Genomic DNA, 23,695 nt, shown 5'->3' with positions numbered 1-23,695 from the left:
AGTTCTGGATCTAGTTTTTTGTTTTCCTTAACTACATAATTAAATCAGATGGTAAAAAAGTCAAAACCCGAGATTCAGCATTAATTTTAAAAAAAAAGGGAGGAAGAGAAAAAAAAAACAACAGCAATGACAAACAAGCATTTGGTTTGTTGGGTACACGACGTTTTGGCGGAGCTACTTTGGCGCGAACCATTTTGCTGCGAGATGCTCGGTTTTAAAATACAATACTTTTTATAAAAAAGCATTTTTTCTTTCCCTATATCATACTATACTAAAAGTAGTAGGACTATTCTTTCTCCCCCTCCCCACGAAAATAAAAAGTCTTAACAACTTTGACTATTTCATGAACACATATACGTATGATACAGTGATGGTTGCCTAGTCGTGTGGTTTTGTCTCAGAGAGTCAGGACATGTCGTCTCTATTGTCCCGGGTTCAAATCCTGCCTGCCGCAATCCCCTGCCATCCTGTTGGAGGTTATAATCCTATAATTCCTAGGGGACCTTCGAAATATGTGAAATAAACTATGAAAGGTTAGATTTCTCCCTGGTGTTATGAACATGCTTGCCCCACCCATTTCAATTTTAGGTGAAGTGTGCGAAACACGTAGTATGACATTCATCAGTTTTTCCTTTTTTTTGTTTTAGTTGGGTGTAGGTTACTAGGCCTATATTTTAAGCAAATCATTTACGTTTGCGGAGGCACGGTGGCTGAGTGGTAAAGCGCTCGGGTTCTGAACCTGGTGACCGGGTTCAAATCCTTATTGAAGACTGGGATTTTTAAATTCGGGATCCACCCAGCTCCTTAGTTGGGGAAAAGTAATGGCGGTTGGTTGTTGTGCTGGCCACATGACATCCTCGTTAACCGTGGGCCAAAGAAACAGATGAACTTTGTGTCTAACTATATTACTCTGTAGAGTTGTGGAATCTTAAAGCTTTATATTAGTTATATGTTGGCCTGTAGTTGTTTTTACAATTTATATAGGTACTGCTCAATTTGTGGTCAATGACTAAACTGTCTATAGATCGCAAGGTCTGGAAGGAGAACTTTTTATTTACGTTTGCACTCATACATTGCATAGATTTGTTTCTGTCATTGTTTTAGTTTGTATTGGTTAATATACAAACCCACAGTCACATTAGAATGCTAGTCATTAAACAATACTTACACAACAAAAATACCAAAACTACTGGACACAAATAACTCTTGTTCTTGACATAAAAAAATACGTCTGAGAACAAACACGCATACATTACATAAATGTGTATCATCCCATTTAAAGAAATATTATAATTAACATAAATAATGTGACTTGTACATTTCGCGCCAAAATATCCCTTGCGCCAAAAAACGTCTGTGAAAACGGCTCATACTTTAAATTAGAAACAAGAAACTTGTACTTTCATTTCATGTATTTCACGTACCGATAAGCCTCTACTAAATCCGCATTAAAAAAAAAAAGAATCCGCAGTTAGAACTTAACCCTACCACACACTCCAAAAACAGCGCTCGCATGTTCTCGTAGAGTTACTTTGAGTACATAATGTTACAATACAAACTTAACCTCTGACCTTTGTTCCACAGGTCATCATGGATACAGAGGAGATTCAGCAGTACCTAGACGTCCACTTCCCCAAGCCAGACCTACGCTACACCAACCGTGACGCCCACACGGCCTGTCTAGACGTCTTCTCCAAGTTTTCCTTCTTCATCAAGAACGTGTCCCACACCCCAGACCACCTCCTGAAAGAGCTCTCCTACCTCGACTCCTACCTCGACAGGACCGGCAACAAATTTATGTGCGGGGACGAGCTGACCAATCTGGACTGCAACGTCCTGCCCAAGCTCCAGCACATCAGGGTGGCTTCCAAGGCCTTCAAGGACTTCGAGATCCCAGGCTCCATGACGTACCTGTGGGGCTACCTGGCCAATGCTTACAAAAACGACACCTTCAAAAAAACCTGTCCCTCCGATCAGGAGATCGTCCACCATTGGAGCGAGAAGAAGGAAACAACTCCTTTGCCGGAGAGCAAGCAGAAACTTTACATGGTGGAATCTACGCCAAGATTTAGCTTGGACATCCCAGCATTTGTAAATGGCCATTATCGTAAATAAAAATAAACTTGAAATCATACAAAAGTCTACTATAATTAAAATGGTGAACTATACCAAACATTTGTCATTCGGCTTATTCAATGGCGAAAAATGGAGCAGTACCTATATAAATAGAAAAGAAACAACTACAGAGCAATATTAAGCTTTAAGATTCCACAACGCTACTGGGTAGTACAGTTAGACACAAAGGTAATTTTGAATTGGAGTACAGCACGCGGAAAGATATTGCTGGGTGTAGATGGTGTGCACAATTAAAAAGAACATTTTTATGTTAATTGCAAATGAAGTTGTCCACGACTTTGAGAAGATAGTGTCTGAATGAATTCCTTTTTCTAAAAAAAACTAATGTAAAAGTTTTAATTATTTTTAGGATTATAAATATGCCTTGAGAGCATTTGTTGAGTTTATATTTCGAGGAAAGTTATTGCCCTTTACTGCTGTACATTGAAAACTGTACATCCTCTTGTGCACGTGCAAGCTGTAAACAAGGGAGATAACAAGTTTTTTTTGTGAAGAAACAAGAAGGTTGTATTTCTATAATAGGATATTCCACATCTGATTTATAGATGTGATAACCGTATGTTACTTTATTTTTAAGAAGGTCATTATGGTAATGCATGCCTTGCCTTCAATTGGTCTGGATACATGTAGATAATTTTTGTACTGAACTATTGAAATTAGTTGATAGACAAAATTACACTGTAAATTATAAGTCAAGAGAAGTCAAACCTGTAGACATTTCATCCAGACATAAAAAATAACAGCTCTTAGACATTCATACACATTACATCTTTTAATTAATGTACACATTAATATATTGTGAACATTTTTGGAAAAGACACAATTTATGAAACAGTTATAATTTAGTGACATTTAGGCTCAAACTTTTCTAGGGGTTTATTTTCTTGTTAGGTCTATTTATTTATTTTTCAAAAAAATAGTTTTTTTCATATAGATTTATTATTTTTATATTTTAAAATAAATATATGTATTAATGTGCTCACTCTATCAAAATTCTTTTATGGAAATTGGAAAACATTCTCTGCTTTGTCAGAATATACTGTTGAAGGAATGATAGTTTAGAAAAAACAAACCTAAAAAGAATTTATAAAAGTAGATTTATCAAGTTCTGATTTCTGCATAGTGCATATAATGTTATCTGCAGATTGTTTGTCTGATGTAGTACTCACTATAATGTAATGTTTGTCTTCCTATTCTTTCAATGTCTCTATAACAAGAAAGACATTTAAGTCTGACACTTAATGATTATTGTTTTTTAATGACTATAGGCATCAAACATTTTTTTTTGGTGGGAGTAGGACATAAAATACTTCTCAGCAGTGCAACTAGACATTTTAAGACCAGTTTCAAGGGAGAAATATATCATATTTTAAAATAAATCTTCATTAAACTCTGACACAGAAAATCTAATCTATGCTCTGACATTAATGTCTAGTTGTTTTTAGCTCCCCTATCCAGGGTTCTAACCAGAATCACATGTGACCAAAATTTATTTTTGTTACGCTTTGCAGATGTTCTCGGTAAACTTCTTTGTTTTTTAAATGTTCATTGTATTTGTGTTTGAATAGGTCATCTATTTATTGCATAAAGGGTTGTGCAGTGGAAATAGGTCTGACAGATTTCACATTTTTGAATAGAAAAATATTTTTATTATTGTCGAAAATCTCCTTTGTGGGCTCTAATTTGAAATTGGGCTATTAGTTAATGACTTGTTTGTATAGACCACTGCACACCCCTACCTGCATCAATATTTCTATAATAGCAATTGCAATAGCTACTTTTATATTTATTCCTATATAAAGCTTTATATCAAAGATTTCATTATCTATTGCAATTATTTATTATATTGAAGAGTTTTATTTCAATTTATTCAGCAGTATGTTTTATTAATTATGAATTAACACATGGTGCATTTAATTACTTAATAATGATATACTTGTATGATTTTATATTATTTTTGTTATTAAGATTGTTTTACTGAATGGTATGAATAATACCTTGTACATATTTTCTTATAGTAATTATAAGTTACTTTAACTAAAATTGAAGTTAGTTAGAAGGAGTGCAAATTGTTTTATTAGATTGTCACAGTAATTCTTTATAACTTAACTGCATAAAGTCATTTTATAATTATTACAAAATTAAAATATTCTAAATTCAAATGAAATTTTTGAATATATTTTATACTGAATCAAAAACCTAAAAATAAAACTTAGCCTTCTTTCTAATCACTGTCACAACCAAAGTTCATTTTAAGTGTTACTTAATGTCAATTTTTATTATGTGAAAATATTTTTTTAAACTAAAAGTCTATGGCTACTTCTGTTACGATCTAATGATTTGTTTCTTCCAAATTGACAGAAATCTACAGTAAATTTTCTTTGAAATCCACGCATACCGGTTATCAGAATATCGTCGAATTCAAGATTTGTAACATGTTAGCATTTTTTTTTCAGTGATTTGGCCATTCAATAAATATTAATTTCAAAGAAATTATTTATTTATTGGCAATTTTTTTTCCTTCTGAAAATCATATTTTTTTTTAAAGCTTAATCATTGATAAAAAAAAAAGATGACAATTTTAATTCCACAAATGGACATCATTTATCAAGTGTGGTAGCACTTAGCAGCATGCTGAAAGACTTTTTGAGTGCTGTGATCCATCTCTGTCAAGATTTTTTTTTCTCAGCATATATTTATTTAGTCAATTTGTATTTTATTAAATAAAATCATTGAGAAATCTTATCTTTGATGCATTTTTTTTAAAGATAAAATAAAAGGTTACCATATAAGAATAGGATGATATTAAATAAGATTCTTGTGAACAAGAAATCATTTTGAAAATTAAATAAAATTACTAGAAAAGGTATGGTGGCTGATTTGTACAAAGATTAGCTTCCTACAAGAGAGTCTTAACTTAACAATTAATCTTGACATAATCCTGCCCGCTTTTAAAGACATATAGATGCATAATCACACCCTTTCAGCAGACACAATTTTGGGCAGATCTCTCAAGTTATACCTACATCTAAAAATTAAAAAAAATGTGTCCATATTAAAATAACATTACTCTATTTCAGACTTCAATCAAAGGGTTACTTCTCTCATTTGTTAATTATTTAAAATCTTACATAAACTCACTCAATCTGTTTATCTGGTAAAAAGTGTGTATATGTTATTTCTCCCACACCTGTTCTCGGATCATACAATTATTAATTGTCATAGACATGACTAAATTTTAAAAAAGTAACCATTTAGACAATTACAGGTAATTAATTATTTTGTCAAATACCAGCAAAGATATGGCTTATTCGTTGGGTTTTGTCCCAGTAAATAACTGTTAATGCTAATTTTCCCTCACACATTCTCCGATACTTTAAGCAATTATTTTTGTACCTAAAAAAACATTGAATTTATAAATAAAATACCCAAATAGTTTATTAATTATTAATAATTTTGTTTTATATTGAATAAGGGAAATAACTCATATATTATTGATGGGTATAGTTTTAAGGGTGGAACTCTTCCCCTTTAGATAAGCTTTTTTTTTTTTTTTTTTAAAGATTTTTTATATTTTCATGTTTTATATTAAGCTAATGGAAACATCAGCCTATTTAGATCTCACATTAACAATATTGTAATAACTTAAGTGAGGCAACTCAACGACGACATAGACGTTTATTTACATAGAGACATGACAAACACAAAGGGCATCTGCCTTGAGTACAGCATCTCCATATTGGCTCTCTCCTTGGGCGGAAATCGTTAGTCTCTTATGTCAACATCCGACTTGTTTGGTCACTGATAGTGCGCACCTTCTTTCTGCACTATCTTGGATGGCGGTGCGCATGGCAAAGTCATAACATTGCCCCCGTCTTAGCACTTTTCGTCCCGAAAAGAAACACTGCAGCTGAGGTTTGACAGTTCAGGTGGAGGTCGATCAGTGGGAGCCACAGGCGGCAGGGAGCGTGTTCCCCACGAGGCCATCCGCATTGTTTTCCTCCAGTGCCGCTTTCTCTTTCTCCAGTTGACCAGGCTGTTATTGCGACTATGACGTGGCCGTTTGACACACAAAGAGATAGTCGCTGATGCCAGCCAGCTGACACAGGGAGAGTTAGTGGAGGTCAGGGTTGCCAGCCACGTAACACAAATGGAGGTTGTGGCCATCACTGTATTTTCCAGGGTTGTTGTTCTAAGATGCTGAGTCAGCGGACCTCCTCCATGGACGTCTCGTAACACAGTTGTAGGCCCACCGGTAGCCATGGTTTCAAGCACATAGTCTTTCTCAGCCTCATCTGTAAGGTATGCCCATGAAGCATCCTTGTAATGTTCATCCACCACTACATCAGGTTTCGCTGGGATTAATTCACCACCGTTCAAGTCACTCTCACTGATGTGGGCAGAAGTACACATTTCAGTCAAGTTCAGATCTTGTAGCTGGGTTTCTTGGCATGGGCACTGTCCCCGCAGGGCGCCGCATATACAGTTCATGTCAATCGCCTAGATGCAGTTGTCAAGTATGGAGTTCTCTTTTATGCCGCGGCCAAAGTCAAATTCGTTGTTTCTGCCTCGGCCATTGTTGGGGCCCGCATTCGCAGCTTCACTCGACGACATCCAAGGCAAGGAATCAGAAACGGTCTTAAGGCTTTCATGGTTGGAGTTCTCATCAAAGGTACTGACAGATAAACAGAGGTCTTTAAGGTCCATAGCAACAGGCTTGAACGCAGACCCAACGTTGTCTTGATCTGTCCGGCTCGTTGCAGGTATACCAGGAACAAAAGTTTCAGGCTCATAACAGACTTCAGTTAAGGTACTGGTAACAAGTACAACAGGAACAAACGCTTCAGGCACGTAACAGTCTTCAGTTTCTTCATTTGTCTCTTTCCCTTCGATTCGGTACATCTCGTTGAGATAATCACAGCAATCATTGTCACGTTTCTCGTCTTGAAAGTCACAACCACAAGACTTGCCCACAACACAGACACAGACGGCGCTCAAATCCCCAGCGTCTCCGTCACCACTGTTTGTGCAACCACAGTCTTGACCACGCAACTTCTTGACCAACGAGTCTACAGGCAACTGCTCCTTTACCAACGAGTCTACCCCTTCTTTCATTCGAGACACCATTTTATCTACCTTGTTCCCCATACTGTTAATTTGTTCACACATTGCTTCATTTATCTTGCCAATAAGCTCATAAATCTCCGGTTCAATTTCAAATAAGTAGGTATCTGGATCTTCGTCTTCATCTATCAAGGCTTGCCGGAGACGAGCTGTAAGCACCTCCTTGGTACCACCAATTATCTCATATCGGTTACGAAGTTCCTTCCTAAGCTCCTAACTGAGAGTTGGTCTAATCGTTTCAAAGCTGCCATTGTAAATCCTACCTCCTCTCGTTGAGTTGCCTATAATCCCACTTCTGACAACCAATTGTAATAACTTAAGGAGGCAACTCAACGACGACATAGACGTTTATTTACATAGAGACATGACAAACACAAAGGGCATCTGCCTTGAGTACAGCATCTCCATATTGGCTCTCTCCTTGGGCGGAAATCATTAGTCTCTTATGTCAACATCCGACTTGTTTGGTCACTGATAGTGTGCACCTTCTTTCTGCACTATCTTGGATGGCGGTGCGCATGCCAAAGTCATAACAATATATTGAATGTCTAGCCTTAATATAACTTACCCTGCACAGAAGGAAAAAAAGCATCCCATATATTGTGCATGCCTAAGCACTCAATGAGTTAACTACTTAAAATATTAGTAATGTATCCAATTTCTTAAATTCCTGTATTGCTTTTCAAAAGATTGCAGTGGGACATGGAAATTTTAAAGAGAACTGTTACAAATATTTATGTTGAATAGATCACTATCAGTAACATTATGTAGACTGCTATTTTAGATTTAGAACTATTACACAAAAGATTCTGAAAGTTATAGGCACTACCATATTGTTGTAACTCAGCACTGTGAGCCACTATGCACCACCCACAAGTGTGCACCTGCTACCCAATCAAAAAAAGTGTTGAAACTCATTGAGGTAAACATTAACATATCTTTTGCCCAGCTAGTAATGACTGGAGAGAGTTTTTAAATGGAAGTATTTGTTCAAACTCAGCCTAGCAGAAGAAAGAGAAAGGACTAATGCCGAAGTATAGTTCCAATGAGAGACTAGCACTTTCACAAGTAATTTATGATGTTGTCATGGAGGTGAGTAGTGCAGTATTATGGATAGTCTAGATGGTCATTCCATTGTAAGTGGAAGATATATCTGAGACAACTGTAAGGAGTGGCAACAGACCTGTAACTGTGGCAGTGGGGATACATGTGCAAAATTGTGGGAATGAGAAAAACCATGATCTCTCTATTTTACTACACAATGTAAATCTAATATGTGGCATAAACTGCTTGGCTGCCTAACAAGGAGGCTTGAGTTTGAATCTCAATTTGAGCCTAAAAACCTTATATCAGAAACCCCATCTCCTCAAATCACAAGTACTTAAGATATTTATGTCTGTAATAAAACATTAAAAAAATGGTCCAGAGATTTTCAGTTGAATCTATTTGTTAAGTTTAAACCAGAAAAAAGAAAAGTAATGTGCAGGACACCAAAAGAAAAGATGTAGATTGGAAGTTTAACTTTTTCAATCTTCTTCTTATCTAATCAAATACAGATGCTACTTTAAAAAAAAAGATGATTATGTTCTTTGCATGTTCCTAGCTCAATCTAGTCATGCATATTAACCAATGGAAATTCTGCCAAGTCATTAATTTTTCTGGCTACCTCAGGCAATTCATTCCATGCTCTAATAGCACTAGGGAAGAAGGAGCATTTGTACAGATTTGTTCTAGCATATGGAACAAGGAATGTGACTTTATCTTTGTGTCTTTCTGCGTATTTTATTAGCTTTTGTATTTGAAGATTATGGTTCAGTGTTTTATGTATAATTGCCTACTTTACTTTTTAACTCTTTCTCTCTGTAATTATTTTACATGATCCAATGGAAATATTCATTTTTAATTCACTTTCCTTTTATGATTTAACTTCTATAACTTTATCAGAAAAAGTTTTATTAAGTGTAAAATTGAAGGGGAATGCATGCTCTTTTTATGTTTATAAAAAGACAAAACTTAATTTAATTGGGTCAAATCAACGATGGTATCATCAAATAGGAGAGAAAAAGTTAAGTCTTCTATCCTAAAGGCTTTCTAAATTTAGTGATTTTACTAAAGGTAAAGGTTAGCTGTTAGAGGTCATTGGTTGATAATTGATCAACAGTATTCACTTGTTTATGTCCTAAGTTGTACAATAAAAAATTTTACCAAAATTTTTTCAGAAAAACTGGTGTCAATGCTTGTGAGATGCATTAATAATTTTTTAAACTATTGAGCTCATATTTTTTATGATAGATCAAAACAATTTCAACATGTCAAAAAAAATAAATTATTTATTGTTTTATAAATTACATATATACATATAATAAACAAAATTATAAATAATTTTTTATACAAATTGTAAAAATTTCATTGATCCATAGCAGGATGGGAGTTACTGCAAGAGTTTTCACTGACCATGCTGCAGTATAAGTTGCCCCCTCCAACAACAGCGTTTTTCACTTTATCAATAGAGCAGGAAATGTTGTTGTTAATTTGAAACATGTTCCTATTTTTTAGAATAAAAACAATTATAAATCATCAAATAGTTAAAGAAGAAAAAAAATACTAAAAATGAAAAATTTTTTACTTTGTTTACAAGAGCTATTGTTATTGTGGAAAGACTAATTTAAAACAAACAAAAAATGCAGATTAATAGAAATAAAAATAACTTACACTGTCACTTTAGGATCAATTATCTGTTTAGTAGTAGTCGTGGAGCCCATTGTGGATATGTTAAATAAATCCAAATTGAAATTTTCTTTCATTGTTTTAATTATAGTTTTGCAAAGAGTTTCTCCCATTTTTTTAAGGTCACTCATGGTTTCAGGCTCTGTTGAGCTACTGTCATTTGGTTTTTCAATCAAAAAATTAAAACTGAAGTGATCTTGTGAAGTTGGCTTGACTTCTTTGGGGGAATGCAATGGTAGTTTGGTTTCTTTTGCTGTTAAATTTTGAAATAGTGAAGAAAATAAAACAATAAAAATATATAGATATAAATAAAATCTATACCTATATCTAAATGAAGGTTTACAGATCTTGTGTGGTGCCCTAAGGGTCCAGCAGACCAAGGGATATCTAATTGATCTAATTGTTTTGTAAGGGGTCATCTCTTATTCAAAGCCTCAAGAAAAGAAAAACATTTTCGTAAATAAAAATATAAAACAATTTCCTTTAGGTGTCCTATCGATGTGGCGGCATGTGGCAGTAGACGCTATAATATTGAAAAACTACTTATTAATTGTTGTTTTAAATTATGTTCCACTTATATACATGTTAAATACATTTTTTTCTCTTTAAAAAAAGTAAACATTTTTTTTTGTAAATTTAGTAGTCCATATGACAAAACTTGCTTAACTTTATAGTGAATAGTTGTGAAAATGGTGTATTTTTATGAAAAAACTGCTTGCATAGTTGATTTTTTGTGTGTTTAAATTTAGTAGTTGATATGACAGAACTTACTTAACTTAGCAATTTTCCCTATCTTTTCTAGTTTACGAGATCTAAACGGAACGGGCGGACAGACCACACAAAACTAATAGCGTCTATTCCCCTATCAATTTGGTTTTATTAACTGATAATTGATAATGTGACCACTTTTGAATTTACAAAAAATACTGTACTACAGAGTAGTGCTTTTTTTGTGACTGTATGCACTAGCAGGGCGTTTTTCAATGTGGGAAAAAAATTATTACTTTTCTTGTTTTTTAACATTTATTATTAATTTTTTAGTAGTTTAAAGTTAGGTAATCCATCAGTGAGTACCGGCACCTATTATTTTTACAAAAGAAGCACTGCTACAGAGTATAGCAGTCTTATCTACAGAGGTACATGTGCGAAAAAAAAAAGAAATAGACTCTAGATTTATCTTTTAGATGCAATTAGGCTAAGTTTTAAATTTTAGTTAAACTGTATCTAAAAGGAAGCGGAAATGATGTAGCCAAATTAAAAATAAGTTGATTTAAGGAAAAAGAAAGAAAATATGCTTTAGCAAAATACTTTTTAAAAAATCAAAATGCATACAAAGAATAGTGCTACAATGCATTATCAAAAACAATTTATAATCTGACTCATTATCATTGATTTGTAGATATTGCTAGGTGCAAATAAACAGCATAAATAAAGAAAAATGCACCAAAACTAATTTGTGAATTTTTATTTTCTTGTTTTAAGGTTTGTTGAATGAGCAACTATAAAAGGAAGTTTTTATTTTTACACTTTATATATGGACTGTGGCCTTTTGAGTAAATACTAAAAATGAAATATAACATTTAATAGAAAGCTTGCATTTTTTATTTTTGCAACTTAGTGAGCACCTAGAAGGTAAAAGAAACCTGTGTATGAACTTTCATGCAAATTCATTTCCTAGTTTGTAAGAGATCTCACTTAAATCAGTGAGTGATTTTTTTTGCACATATATATATATATATATATATATATATATATATATATATATATATATATATATATATATATGTGTGTGTGCAAAAAAAATATATATAATATATATATATATATACACAGTGCCTAATTTTTAACTACTAAAAATTAATAATATACGTTAAAATAGCCTACAAGAAAAGTAATAATTTTTTCAAAAAGGTGCGAACCCTCACAAAAAAAAGCCCTGTATATATCTAGGCCTATATATATCAGTATTAGTAGCATCATATTAAATATTTCTATCAAAGTAGGTTTAATTCTAAATCTGAATTGGATAAGCTATCTACAGGAGAAGAATAAATAGCAGATGTATTGCTTTTCAAGCTCAGTAGTACCGGTAACTAAGACTGGCAGATCACTATAGATGCCTTCTAATACATCCACTATCAACTGCAATCTTAAGCTAGTTAAAAGTTTGACATTTAGTGGTTTTCAAGTGAAATGTATGAGTGATTATTAAAAAACAAATAAAGAAAAACAAAACAAAAAAAAATGGTTTTGGTTTCCTAGGTAACAAATCATCTTCTTCTGCATTAGATTATTCTGGATGATCATAGATACAGAAAAGAAAAAAATAAATGTCTTAAACATCAAAGTGAAATGAAGAATTATTGGATATTTAGTAGCTACCTTTGTACTCTAAATTGTCTTGACAGTGTTCTCCAACAGCGCTATTTTCTTTATGAATTTCATTCTGTTGATTAAACTGAGTAGAGTTACTTTGCTCATGGTCTGAATTTGAACTTTCAGGTGAACACTCCTCCGCAGTGTCTTGCAAATTTTTAACATCTAAATATTCAGAAAAAAAAGCATTATTATTAATTATTTAAAAAAAAATTTTTTTATTTTTTTTTGTAAAAAAAAAATGTGATACAGTCTAATTCATTTTTATTAAGTTTATAAAAACTTTATTACCTTTTAAATAAATGTAAACTACTTTTGGCTCCATGTCATTGGGATTATTAAGGGGAAATGCTAGCGCCATCTTTATGTTTCTCGTATACATTGTTCTGGGTAACAGAAAATGTTTTTGAAATGTTTTTTCTGAAAAAAGGCAAAAATATTGAAAAAAAAACTTTTTAACTTTAAAAAAAAACAAGAAAGACAATGTGCAAACTGGAATCATTTTGAAAAACATAAAAAGCAATAGTTGTCTTCTAGCTTTATTAATTTGTGCATGCTGTTGGGAGTGGTAATAACTTATAAAACAAAAAATAGCCTACCTAAAAAAAAAACATCTGGATAGAGTTGGGTCAAAAAAGATTTTAAAGTACACATATTTAAGGATATGATTCAAAACAAAACTCTTGGAGAAAGATGCAATTTAAAAACAAAATAAAACCCCATAGGGGGCGGTATGGCGAGAATGAAAGTTACTTTATTGATATTTTGGTATGATAGTTGTATCCCTTTGTTTATGTACTCCCAGGCCCAGGTTACCAATGTGAACATCTGCATGTGTTATGAATTGAATGTTTAGTCTTAGTCTTCTTTGAATGTGCGAGAGAGTGTGTTAGTCAGTAGAGGTCATGTTCCCGGTCCAGAAAGGTTGGACAGTTGCTTCCTGAACTGGTGTTTGTGCATTAATATTTTATGAGAGTTAATGTCATTGTGTGCTTCATTAAATATTAAAGTATTATTGTTATTCATGGATAGCTTGAGTTGGAGTTGAAGTTTATAATCTAGTAATAATTGTTCTTATTTGAGTAACCCCTAACAAACCAAGCAAGAAAAGAACCTGACAGTTACCTCCTGCCAATGATGTATGTGAAAGATTAAAGTTCAATTGTTTTAAATCCTTTGTTTTTAATTCATGGAAAACATATCGAACAAAAGACACTTGGTTGTCTTTTTTAATGAAAAACACTTCCACCACAGTTTCTGAAGAGCTAGCCTCAAGACAGGTTATCACAGACATCACAGCTTCCTCGGATGAGCAGTCAAATTGGCATTTAGTTTTAGCAGTATAGTGATCATCCAACAACAATTCATAATGTAATGTTACTATAGATGGTCTGTGTTCAGAATATGGGACAAGACTACTGCTGTTATTCTGTGCAATCAAGGCCAAGGGGTGACGAGGAATATTTATTGTTGGTGACATCAGACTCTCATTTACACTTGGCAAGCAGAGCTGTTCAGTCAAAGACTTTTGTAGTTGCTCATTCAACAAACCTTAAAACAAGCAGAAAAAAAAAAAAAATTAGTTTTGGTGCATTTTTCTTTTCTTTTGCTATTTATTTGCACCTAGCAATATCAATAAATTAATGATGACTCAGATTGTTAATATTGAAATAAACATCTTCAATTTATTTTTAATAATGGATTTTAGCATTATTCTATGTAGGCATTTTTATTTTCAAAAAAAGTCTTTTAATACCACTAAACATAATGGTTTAATTAAGATAAACATTTCAACCTTATTACAGTTGATATCAATGAACAGATTGAAAAAGTGGCTTTTTTTTTTTACCTCAATTGTTGATATAGAGATTTTAAAGTCGAGTATTGGTTTTTAACTAATTTAGGTTCAAGTTATTGTTTTATCGCCTGTGTAACAGTGTAGCAATGAAGTGAACATTCAAGTAGGAAAATATGATACACATATTGTGGCATTCCAATATGTGAGCCTGAATAAACTAAGAATATTCTGGGGTACTCTGTGTCCTCTTTCATTTAGACTTTCTGGTCAACAGCATCTTTATAATAATAAAAAGATAAGATTATGATTGGTAAAGACCAGTAGTTGGAAAGTATCTTTCAAAGCAGACCAATTGTGCTGTAAATGTAATTCAGTTATTTTTTCTCCAATAGCTCTAAATTGGTACAAAGACTATTGCATTTTTAACTCCACAACTCTTTATTTTTAAAAAAGCAACTGCATATAAAAACTTTCTCTTAAGTGCCTTTAGTGGAGATAATGGCTCTAGCAAAAATCACTTGCCCCTTCTGCATGTCAAAGTCACCCAAGTTGCCCAACAAACCAAATAATAGTATTTTAACAAATTTGCCTAAGCTGCTTTGTTTGCCGAATAGCTACCTTGAGCTGAGTTGTGTTTGATAAGTATCTAAAGGGAGCATAGAAACTTTCTCCCAGATACCTCTCCCTATGGTCTAGATAAGAGATTGGATCATAGCGCAATGAGCATGCATGTAAAAGTTTGTTCCCACTTGGAGAATCTGACCATGTATTACTCCATCTTATACCAAATTACAAACCTACTCTTAAAACTACAAAGAGAGTTATAAAAACGGTCAAGATGTGGTCTGAAGAGGCTGTAGAAAAATTACGAGGATGCATTGAGAAAACTAACTGGGAAATCTTTATTGAGAACTGTCCAGACATAAACAAACTAACAGAAACTGTTACCTCATATCTATCATTCTGCGAGGAGTTAACAATTCCAACAAAAACAATACAAGTCTATGGAAACAATAAGCCCTGGATGACCAAAAAAATCAAACACCTTATTACTGAAAAGAAAACAAAGTATAAGGCTAGCAACGAAGAATTTATAAATGCTAAAAATAAACTGAGAAAAGCAATAATTGAAGGGAAAAAAACATACAAAGAAAAAATTGAGAATTTCTTTGCCAAGAACAACTCAAAACAATGCTGGGAGGGATTAAAGAAAATAACGGGCTGCGCCTCAAAACGAGAACAAATTTTAGTGGCTGATGATGAGAAATTCGCCAACGAACTAAATTATTTTTATTCTCGTTTTGACAAAGAAGATTTTGTTGATCTACACAAAGAACTTTTCAACACTCTGTCCAAAGGAAAACAAGAGCCCTACGTCAATTTTGTAACGGAGGATGAAGTGACCTTGTTATTTAAAAGAGTAGACGTAACAAAAGCTTGTGGACCAGACAAAATTAGTGGCAAGCTGATCAAGCTATGTGCGGAGCAAATTTCTTCTATCTTCTGTCATATCTTTAACCAGTCATTGCAAACGTGCGTAATTCCAAACATCTGGAAAACTTCAGAAATCATACCAGTGCCTAAGAAACCAAAAATAGATTGCTTAAATGATTTCCGCCCAGTAGCACTAACACCTATTGTTATGAAATGTTTTGAAAAATATATCCTTAAACAACTTGTAGCAAAAGTCAATAACAGCCTAGACCCTCACCAATTTGCATACAAAGCAGCTAGAGGAACTGAGGATGCCATTCTACTATAATAGTCTATTGCTTTTGGACCAGCTTTATAAGCATCTCGATATACCCAAAACATATGCACGAGTCCTCTTCGTAGATTTCTCCTCGGCTTTCAATACCATACAGCCACATCTAATAATAAACAAACTGAGTAACTTAAATGTAAGCCCTTACTTGCAAGCATGGGTTCTAAACTTTTTAACCCAACGGCCCCAGTATGTTAAAGTCAACAACACCAAATCGTCAACTCGAGTACTATGTACGGGTGCTCCACAAGGTTGTGTACTTTCTCCTGTACTATACACTCTTTACACTAATGACATAAGAAGCATCTATGACTCAGTTAAACTTATTAAATTCGCTGATGATACTGCCATAGTCGGTCTTATTTCAGGAGACGAAACTCAGTATCGAAGCTCGATAGAAGAGTTTACAAACTGGTGCACCGACAACTTTCTAGAACTGAATGTAACAAAAACTAAAGAACTTATAATAGATTTTAGAAAGAAAAAACAAACTATACGTGAACTCCAAATAAACACTACATCTATAGAACAAGTAAAGGCATATAAATATCTAGGCGTTATCATCAACAACAAGCTTTCATGGGAAGACCACCTTGGAACTCTGACAAAGAAAACAGCCCAGCGACTCTTTTTTCTATACAAACTCAACAGTTTTAAATTAAACAAGAAGATCCTTGAGACATTTTACGGCGCGACTGTACAAAATCTGCTAACATACAGAATAAGTTGTTGGCAAGGCAACGCCTCATCTAAACTGTTGCAACGTCTAGAAAACATCATTAAAAAAGCATCAAAAATTACACTCACAACATTACCACATTTAAAGGAACTTTTTGAACAAACGTGCCTAAGAAAAATCGAAAAAATCTTGGAAGACAACGGCCACCCGCTCCATCAGAACTACGCTAGGTCGTCGCGAAGTGGGCGACTGCTGTCAATCAAAACAAGAACGGAGCGGTACAAAAACTCGTTCGTACCTCACTCGGTCAGACTCTATCACCGCCACTCATTGATCAGAGAACATGAAATGCACCAAGATACCTGTTTGTAGTCGCTGAATGAACTCTTTATGTTGTCTGTTGTATTTATGTGTATTTTTCTGTTGTGTTGTCTTTATATGAGAAACGAGTCCTTGTAATCACAACAAATTTCCGAAAGGATCAATAAAGCAGTCTTAGTCTTAGTCTTAATCATGAAAGCAATGTTTTACGAAATTCAGTTTGACTTCAATAGTCCACCTCAACATGATTACTATAATAGTAACAATATAGATGCTAACACAAGCACCATATGCCTACAAGAGAACAAAACAATAGACAAAGTAATATTGATTATTATTAAAGGAACAAAATATGCTTAGAGATAGAAGACTACAAAAAAAAAATTTGAACTATTAATGAACAAGAAAAAAACAAAAAATTCTTTAAAAAAAAAGCTTATATGAAATGTAATTGTATCAATTAGTTTGCATCAGTTGTGAAATTACATTTGTATAAGATCTAGAACAACAAAAATACATCTGTGCAATTAGAAATATTTTTACCAATTGTTTTTCTTTAGCACTATTTCTTGCTTTTAGCTTTCTCAATATGCTATGATCCTATATATCTTGACCAGTTGGGAAAATGGGGGGAGGGGAGGGAAGATAAAGATATCTGGGTGGATAATTGATTCTTAAATGCATTAAAAAAAAGGAACAACCTGAATTACAGCTCATGGTTCAAGAGTCCTCCAACCAGCATACTAACCATTCTGTTAGTGAGGTACTTATGACTTGGGAAGATTGTTTTGTTTGTTTCAAAGCAGCAACATATAAAGTGGACTTATTTAGCTTATACCACCACTTCAGTCAAGTACAATTTCTTTCCCTGGTTTGAGATTCTAAACAAAATAATCAATAACCAATAGTTAATTAACTAATTGTTTTTGTTAATTGATTCTTGTGTTGTCATGTAAAAGTTGTAATTGTGCAAAATTTCAGCTTGATCCAAGATTGGTAGTTGTAGAAATAATCTGTATAAACTTTTAGCCAGACAGACAAAGTGAGTTATCTAAGTTTTGTAAAAAATACCTGAGGCATAGAAGTACTTGATTTTTTGCTCTACTGGTTTTATCCCTTTCACCATTTCTTTCTGAATATCAATAACAAACATGACAGCAACATGTGTTGTAGAGTCAGATGATGGGACATCAATCTGTCTTGTTATGAATTTGTTACAAAAGGCTATTTCTATGGACCCTAAAAAAAATAGATTAAAATTGAATCTCACTGAATTTACCAAACAAGAATTCTTTCTTGTATTTTGAAATAAATAAATGTGTACATTTTCAATAAAACTTTTTAAAAATGTATAATACTAAACTTGCATTTTATTAAAAACTTTATGAAAGTTTTGAACAGTAAAGGACAAATAGTTTGCTTAATATTACTGCTTAGATTACATGATTTTGTTAAATACTAAAAAAATATTAAAAGCAAGAATTAATACTCAAAAGTGAACCAGTTTAAATATAACCAGTTGGCAAGAATTCATAAGAACGCCAAATGTAGAAGAAATCATAAATATGAAGCTATGCTAACAAAAGTAAAAAAAAAAATAGCCATTCTAAACTATGAAACCTAAGTTGATGATTATGTGTTAAAGAAATACCAAAGGTAATTAAAAAAAAAGAAACCTTGAATATCAGCAAGTATTTGCAAGTCCAGAAAATTCAGCTCATTAAGTTTCACTGCAGGAAAATTGAAATTGACAAACAAAGTTTTTTTATTGGGTATTCGAAACAAAACTTTCACTTCTGTTCCAGAATCTGAAGATCGGATTATGGTGACAATGCTGTTTAAACAAGTACTGGCACTGCCTTTAATGCTTGTTTTGACTTCATAAAGGTCAGCCAATTTTAAAGTATAGTGTATTTGGCAATTTTTTGAAGTACTTTCATCTTCAACTTGATTAATGTTAATACAAGCAGGTCGAAGTTTTCTTTTCAGCGTTTGAGACATCTTTTTGAGATAGTTAAATTATAATCTGTATAAAGAGTTCAAAATATTAGTGAACAAAGAAAACTTTGAGAGAGTTAAATTATAATCTGTATAAAGAGTTCAAAATATTAGTGAAAAAAGAAAACATAATCCAAGATGAACAAAGAGTAGGAGAGCCCTGTACTTTTAAGTTCCATTTTAAACACAGCTGCAAGCTCGCTAATAGTCATAATGATGTTCCTTCTAGAAGCTCAGAAGACCTTTCTGTTCTTAAACAAGTTCTATAACTGCTATCCTCATTATTGCTGAACTCATATTTGAATTACAAAATAGAATGAAACTCTTATATAAGTAAATTGCTCCTTTTGTTAATGCCATAAAAATGTCAAGATTATTAAATTTGTAGCAACTGCTTTTATGTCTCAAAGTTCTAGTAGTTTTTTACAGACCCAACTAAAATTACTTGTTGCTTCATTTTAAGCATTTACTATGAGCAATTTATGCATAGCCATATACACCATTATAATAGTTTATCATTTGTATTGCCCATGCATTATTTGAAGAGCATACAGCCTCACATAAACAGGTTGTTGAGCAAAATATAATGGGAATAGTACAAAATAAAACTTAAAGATTTATCCAAATATTTTAGTACTATGAACTCTTTAATATAAAATGCATTCCTGACAATATGAATCTGTGTGCTGCCATATATAAGTTGTCTTCTTAACAAGCTAATAATAGCTAATTTTAAAGTGCTTCCACTGATAGTCTCAGTATACTGCCCTTCTTTAATTAAGCTAGCTAAAAAAAAACTTATTATATGTCATCCTGTAAATAGGATAGATGCCTCAACCGTACAGTTGTCAAACAATAAGCATAGACTTTAATTTGGCATTCATTACAGTAACATTATTTGTTGTCTAGTCTTGCCAAGAAGTGTTTTGAGAACGCAACTTTTCTTGGGTGATGAAGAGACTTATTTCACCCAACTTTAGTTTGAATGTGGCCAAAAGGGCTCATTTTAGCCATATATTTATCATTTTTTTCTGACATATCTATTTTTTTATATACTAAAGATATATTGTTAGGAATGGAAGCAAAAGGCACAACACAATCTCATCTAAAATGGAATGACTGTAAACAGTTAATATTTAGAATTGATATTCAGAATTGTGGAACTAACATTAAAAAGAAATAATTGTTAGATGCATCACTATTAACTATAAAGTGTCCTGTGATGTATCCAGGATCTCTTCAACTTTGACTGAGAATGGACTTCTGACAATTGCAAACCAGATATCAGGTAGATAATGGAAAGTATAATGAAATAGTGTCCATAAACATGGAAAAATATTCTTTCACAAAACTATCATTGTAACTATTTGTCAGCTTAATGTCATTGCCCTCATTGAAAGCAAAAAAGGTTGTAATAAATATGTAAATAAAACTAAAACCATGTCGTAAAAAAACAAAATTCATTGTATTATTCTATAGGTCTATGTTCTTTTGTTTGTGATCGATTTTCATGGGTTGTTCCATAAAGAAAATATTACACTATAACAGGGATCAATAAAAAAAATGGTGTAGAAACAATAATTATAAACAAAATTGCTTTTTGATTACATCACTACATGCTTAACTTTTCTTCATAGAAATAATATTACTCTGAGTCATTTTGGTAGAATGTAATTTCAACTGCTTAATATATTTATGTTGCATCAATTAAAATGTTTGAAACCATTCTAATTCAGTTGTCTGCAACATCTTTGTGATGTCAATTTTTTAATTTTTAGGCCAACACTAACGAATAGACAAATTTTGTTTTCCATATTTCTAATGGTCTTAGGCCACCCCTGGCTAATCACAAATCTACCCCAAGGAGTGATTCACATGATAAGAACACATGTCCTAGAGCCTCAAAAAAAGCTAAAAAGTTGTACTATTAAAAAATGAATCTCCCCTTGAGACTTAAAGAATGCAAGATATCTAAAATAAAAGTAATAATTTTGATGAAATAGCTTGTCATGAGAACAGTATGGCAAACAAATTTCCTTAAATTAATTAGAAGACTCATGTAGCTCAATTATTTATACTGGCTGAACTAAGAAGGATTTATAATGTCTTTTGATTTGATTCCACCAAAACCATAAAATTTAGCTTCTATGAGAATGGCAACTTCAATTTGGTCACACTTACTGACATCAATTATCATTCACCATATGTTTAATATACTGTACTGGTAAAATTCTTCAATTAAAAACCACACTGTGGAACAATGTTTATAATATCTCTCTTATTCTCTATCCTTTTTTTTAATACTCCATTTGGTGGTCTGCTAACAACTAGTAATGTGAAGTTACATTGGAAAGAAAACAATTTATTTTTTTACAAGCAATTCATTTTACTTTGTCATATCAATGAAGCTGATTTCAGAAACTATTCATTTTACTTTGTCATATCAATGAAGCTGATTTCAGAAACTATTCATTTTACTTTGTCATATCAATGAAGCTGATTTCAGAAACTATTCATTTTACTTTGTCATATCAATGAAGCTGATTTCAGAAACTATTCATTTTACTTTGTCATATCAATGAAGCTGATTCTGGAAACTATTCATGTTTAAATTGCACATGTAAGAAAAAGTTTGGTTATGAGTTTGTCATTTATGAACATATACAAACATTTTATTTGGCTATATTTTCTTTTAAATTATAGCTTTGTGTTTTATATATGATCACTTTTAAACAGTGTGTCTTGAAGTGTCTATAGACTTAGTGATTATAGGCTACAAAGATATTACGCATTTGTTTGCAGCAGTTTTTTTTTAAAGCCGAAAAAAAGGGGGTGTAGTTTTTTTTTCTTAAAGCATCCTGAAAAGAGTAGCACCCATGTATATATCTTTTGTGTACAATAATGTGAAATAGCATTTTCTTATAAAATACAGATGTTACTTCAAAAAAGATGATTACATCCTATGCGTCACTCATTTAGTCATGCATGTTAACCAATGAACTAAATTCACTGATTTTCCTGGCTAACTCAAGCAACCAATTCCATGCTCTAATAGTACTATAGGGAGGAAGGAGCATTTGTACAAATGTGTCCTAGCATATGGAACAAGGAATGTGCCTTTATCTTTGTGTGTTTCTGAGTATTGTATTAGATTTTGTTTTGAAGATTATGGTTCAGTGTTTTTATGTATAAGTCAAATGCGAATATTCGTTTGTTATGAATATTTTGTGTCTTTTCCAGTTTCTTAATGTTTTCTTGAGTAGAGGGGGTCCCAAACAGAGGATGCATAATTATTGGCCCAACCAAGGTTAAAAAAACATTTTAGTTTTATATGTTATTTGATTTATGGAAATTTATTTTATGGGGATTTCATGACAGTTTTTCATTTATTATAACACCTAGGTATTTTGCGTTTTTACTGGTTTACCATGAATTTATTTGTTTTAGTTTTGTTTGTTAAATTCCAAACAAAGCTGTAAAAAAAAAAAAAAGCACTAAAACTTTTGATAAGAACTCCATGTCTTATATGATTTTTGTAGGTTATTTCATCAGTATCCTACGAAAACTCCAATTTTGTTTTACATTAAATTAACATCTTATCTGATATATTTTGGGGGATTTTTTGACACAATGTAGGCCATGTCGTGGCCAACACCAGATCTAAATTAAGGTAGATGTCCTATAATATTGTAGTAATAGAATGAGAGGTTGAATGAGATAAATAAGCCCATAGTTTCTTTTATATGTTTGTTTTTGTTAGAGTATCAGTGATTTACCCTGCAACTCAATTTGACCAAAGCTGAAGCGTAACTAATATTAATTGATCTAATAGTCGTAGCTCTAGATATAGAGAGTCTAGCTCTAGTTCAATCGATGCTCAACTCTTTAAAAAGTGAAATACGCGAAGAATAAAGATAACTTACAAATATTCTATGTCCTGTTTAAACTTTGTTTATTTATTGACATCTAGATCTAGATTTATAAACAAACACCATTTTGGTTGCAAGATTATGCCATCAAGGGGATCTCCCTACTGACGAATTCGGAAATTCCCTTAACTATTGAATGTTAGATCTGTGATGCACAACTTTCTTCGGGCCAAATACATTTACTCACTCTTGTCGCAGGTCACATAACCGCGAAAATAGAAAACTATTTTTATGAAAAACACATGCATCCAACATTAATTTTATCGCAATTAGCAAGATGTCCCGAAGACAACTTCTGAATGTCCGGCTACATCGCAAAAGCCTCTACTTCAGGTGAAAGCACTGAATCGAGATGCTCGTCAATGACGCAAGAAAGTTCTCGTCCGTAGCATGAATAACAAAATGCTTAACGCTTGTTTTCGACGATTAAAGTTTCTGCAGTGAAACACACCAACTGTCGGCGTCGCTCAAATGCCAAGCAGTGACGTCTGGATTTGAAAGCCTTACTCGGGGACATGTTTAGCAGCTGATCCACTCCCCCCTCCCTTATTTTTCCCCTGCTGAATGTTGCAGTCCCTTGAAGTTTGTTGTTGTGTTCATTCTGATGTGTTGTAATGTCAAGATATAAGAAAACTTCAATCTCATGTTTCAAAAGACCACTAAAATAACTTCTTCAATATGAAAGGGAATTTCTTTAAATTCCAATTCTATGATTTGATGAAGTTTACAGAGCTGACCACAATCTTCATCTCATGGACCAGCTGCAACACCTTGCCAACGAGTTTTCTTGAATGATGCTATAAAGCCGGAAAAAAACAAACAACAAACTAGTTTACATTGGT

At 32.8% G+C, this 23,695-nt stretch overlaps 2 protein-coding genes across 3 annotated transcripts in view; one reads left to right on the top strand and one right to left on the bottom strand.

The window, feature by feature from the left end:
* The window catches only part of LOC106063133 (chloride intracellular channel protein 4-like), a 31,529-nt gene extending 26,648 nt beyond the window's left edge, over window positions 1-4,881 (top strand). For both annotated transcript variants that reach the window (XM_056007945.1, XM_056007946.1), the window contains exon 3: window positions 1,585-4,881. In XM_056007945.1, the coding sequence (XP_055863920.1) occupies window positions 1,585-2,115 (531 nt within the window). In that variant the 3' untranslated portion in view covers window positions 2,116-4,881. The remainder of the gene's footprint in view (window positions 1-1,584) is intronic.
* A 4,691-nt stretch (window positions 4,882-9,572) lies between these two features.
* Window positions 9,573-22,976, bottom strand: LOC106063128 (uncharacterized). The gene is made up of 8 exons (XM_013221443.2): window positions 22,848-22,976; window positions 18,603-18,952; window positions 17,998-18,165; window positions 13,489-13,914; window positions 12,655-12,783; window positions 12,370-12,528; window positions 9,973-10,240; window positions 9,573-9,805 (listed from the first exon to the last, which is right to left on the bottom strand). Exons 2-8 carry the CDS (start codon window positions 18,925-18,927, stop codon window positions 9,667-9,669), a joined length of 1,614 nt encoding a protein of 537 aa, XP_013076897.2. The 5' UTR covers window positions 18,928-18,952; window positions 22,848-22,976; the 3' UTR covers window positions 9,573-9,666.
* Window positions 22,977-23,695: the final 719 nt, after the last annotated feature.

The sequence above is a fragment of the Biomphalaria glabrata genome, chromosome 13 (assembly GCF_947242115.1).
Source record: "Biomphalaria glabrata chromosome 13, xgBioGlab47.1, whole genome shotgun sequence".
NCBI classification, from domain to species: domain Eukaryota; kingdom Metazoa; phylum Mollusca; class Gastropoda; family Planorbidae; genus Biomphalaria; species Biomphalaria glabrata.
Note: the sequence above shows the minus strand (reverse complement) of the source record. Positions and strands in the feature narration are given on the sequence as shown.

Coding starts and splice junctions, on each gene's coding strand:
- LOC106063128 (XM_013221443.2), bottom strand. CDS start 18,927: ATGTCTCAAACGCTGAAAAGAAAACTTCGACCTGCTTGTATTAACATT. Junction 13,915..17,997: donor CAAGTACTTCTATGCCTCAG/GTATTTTTTACA, acceptor GCTTGTTTTAAG/GTTTGTTGAATGAGCAACTA. Junction 10,241..12,369: donor AGACAATTTAGAGTACAAAG/GTAGCTACTAAA, acceptor AAAATTTAACAG/CAAAAGAAACCAAACTACCA.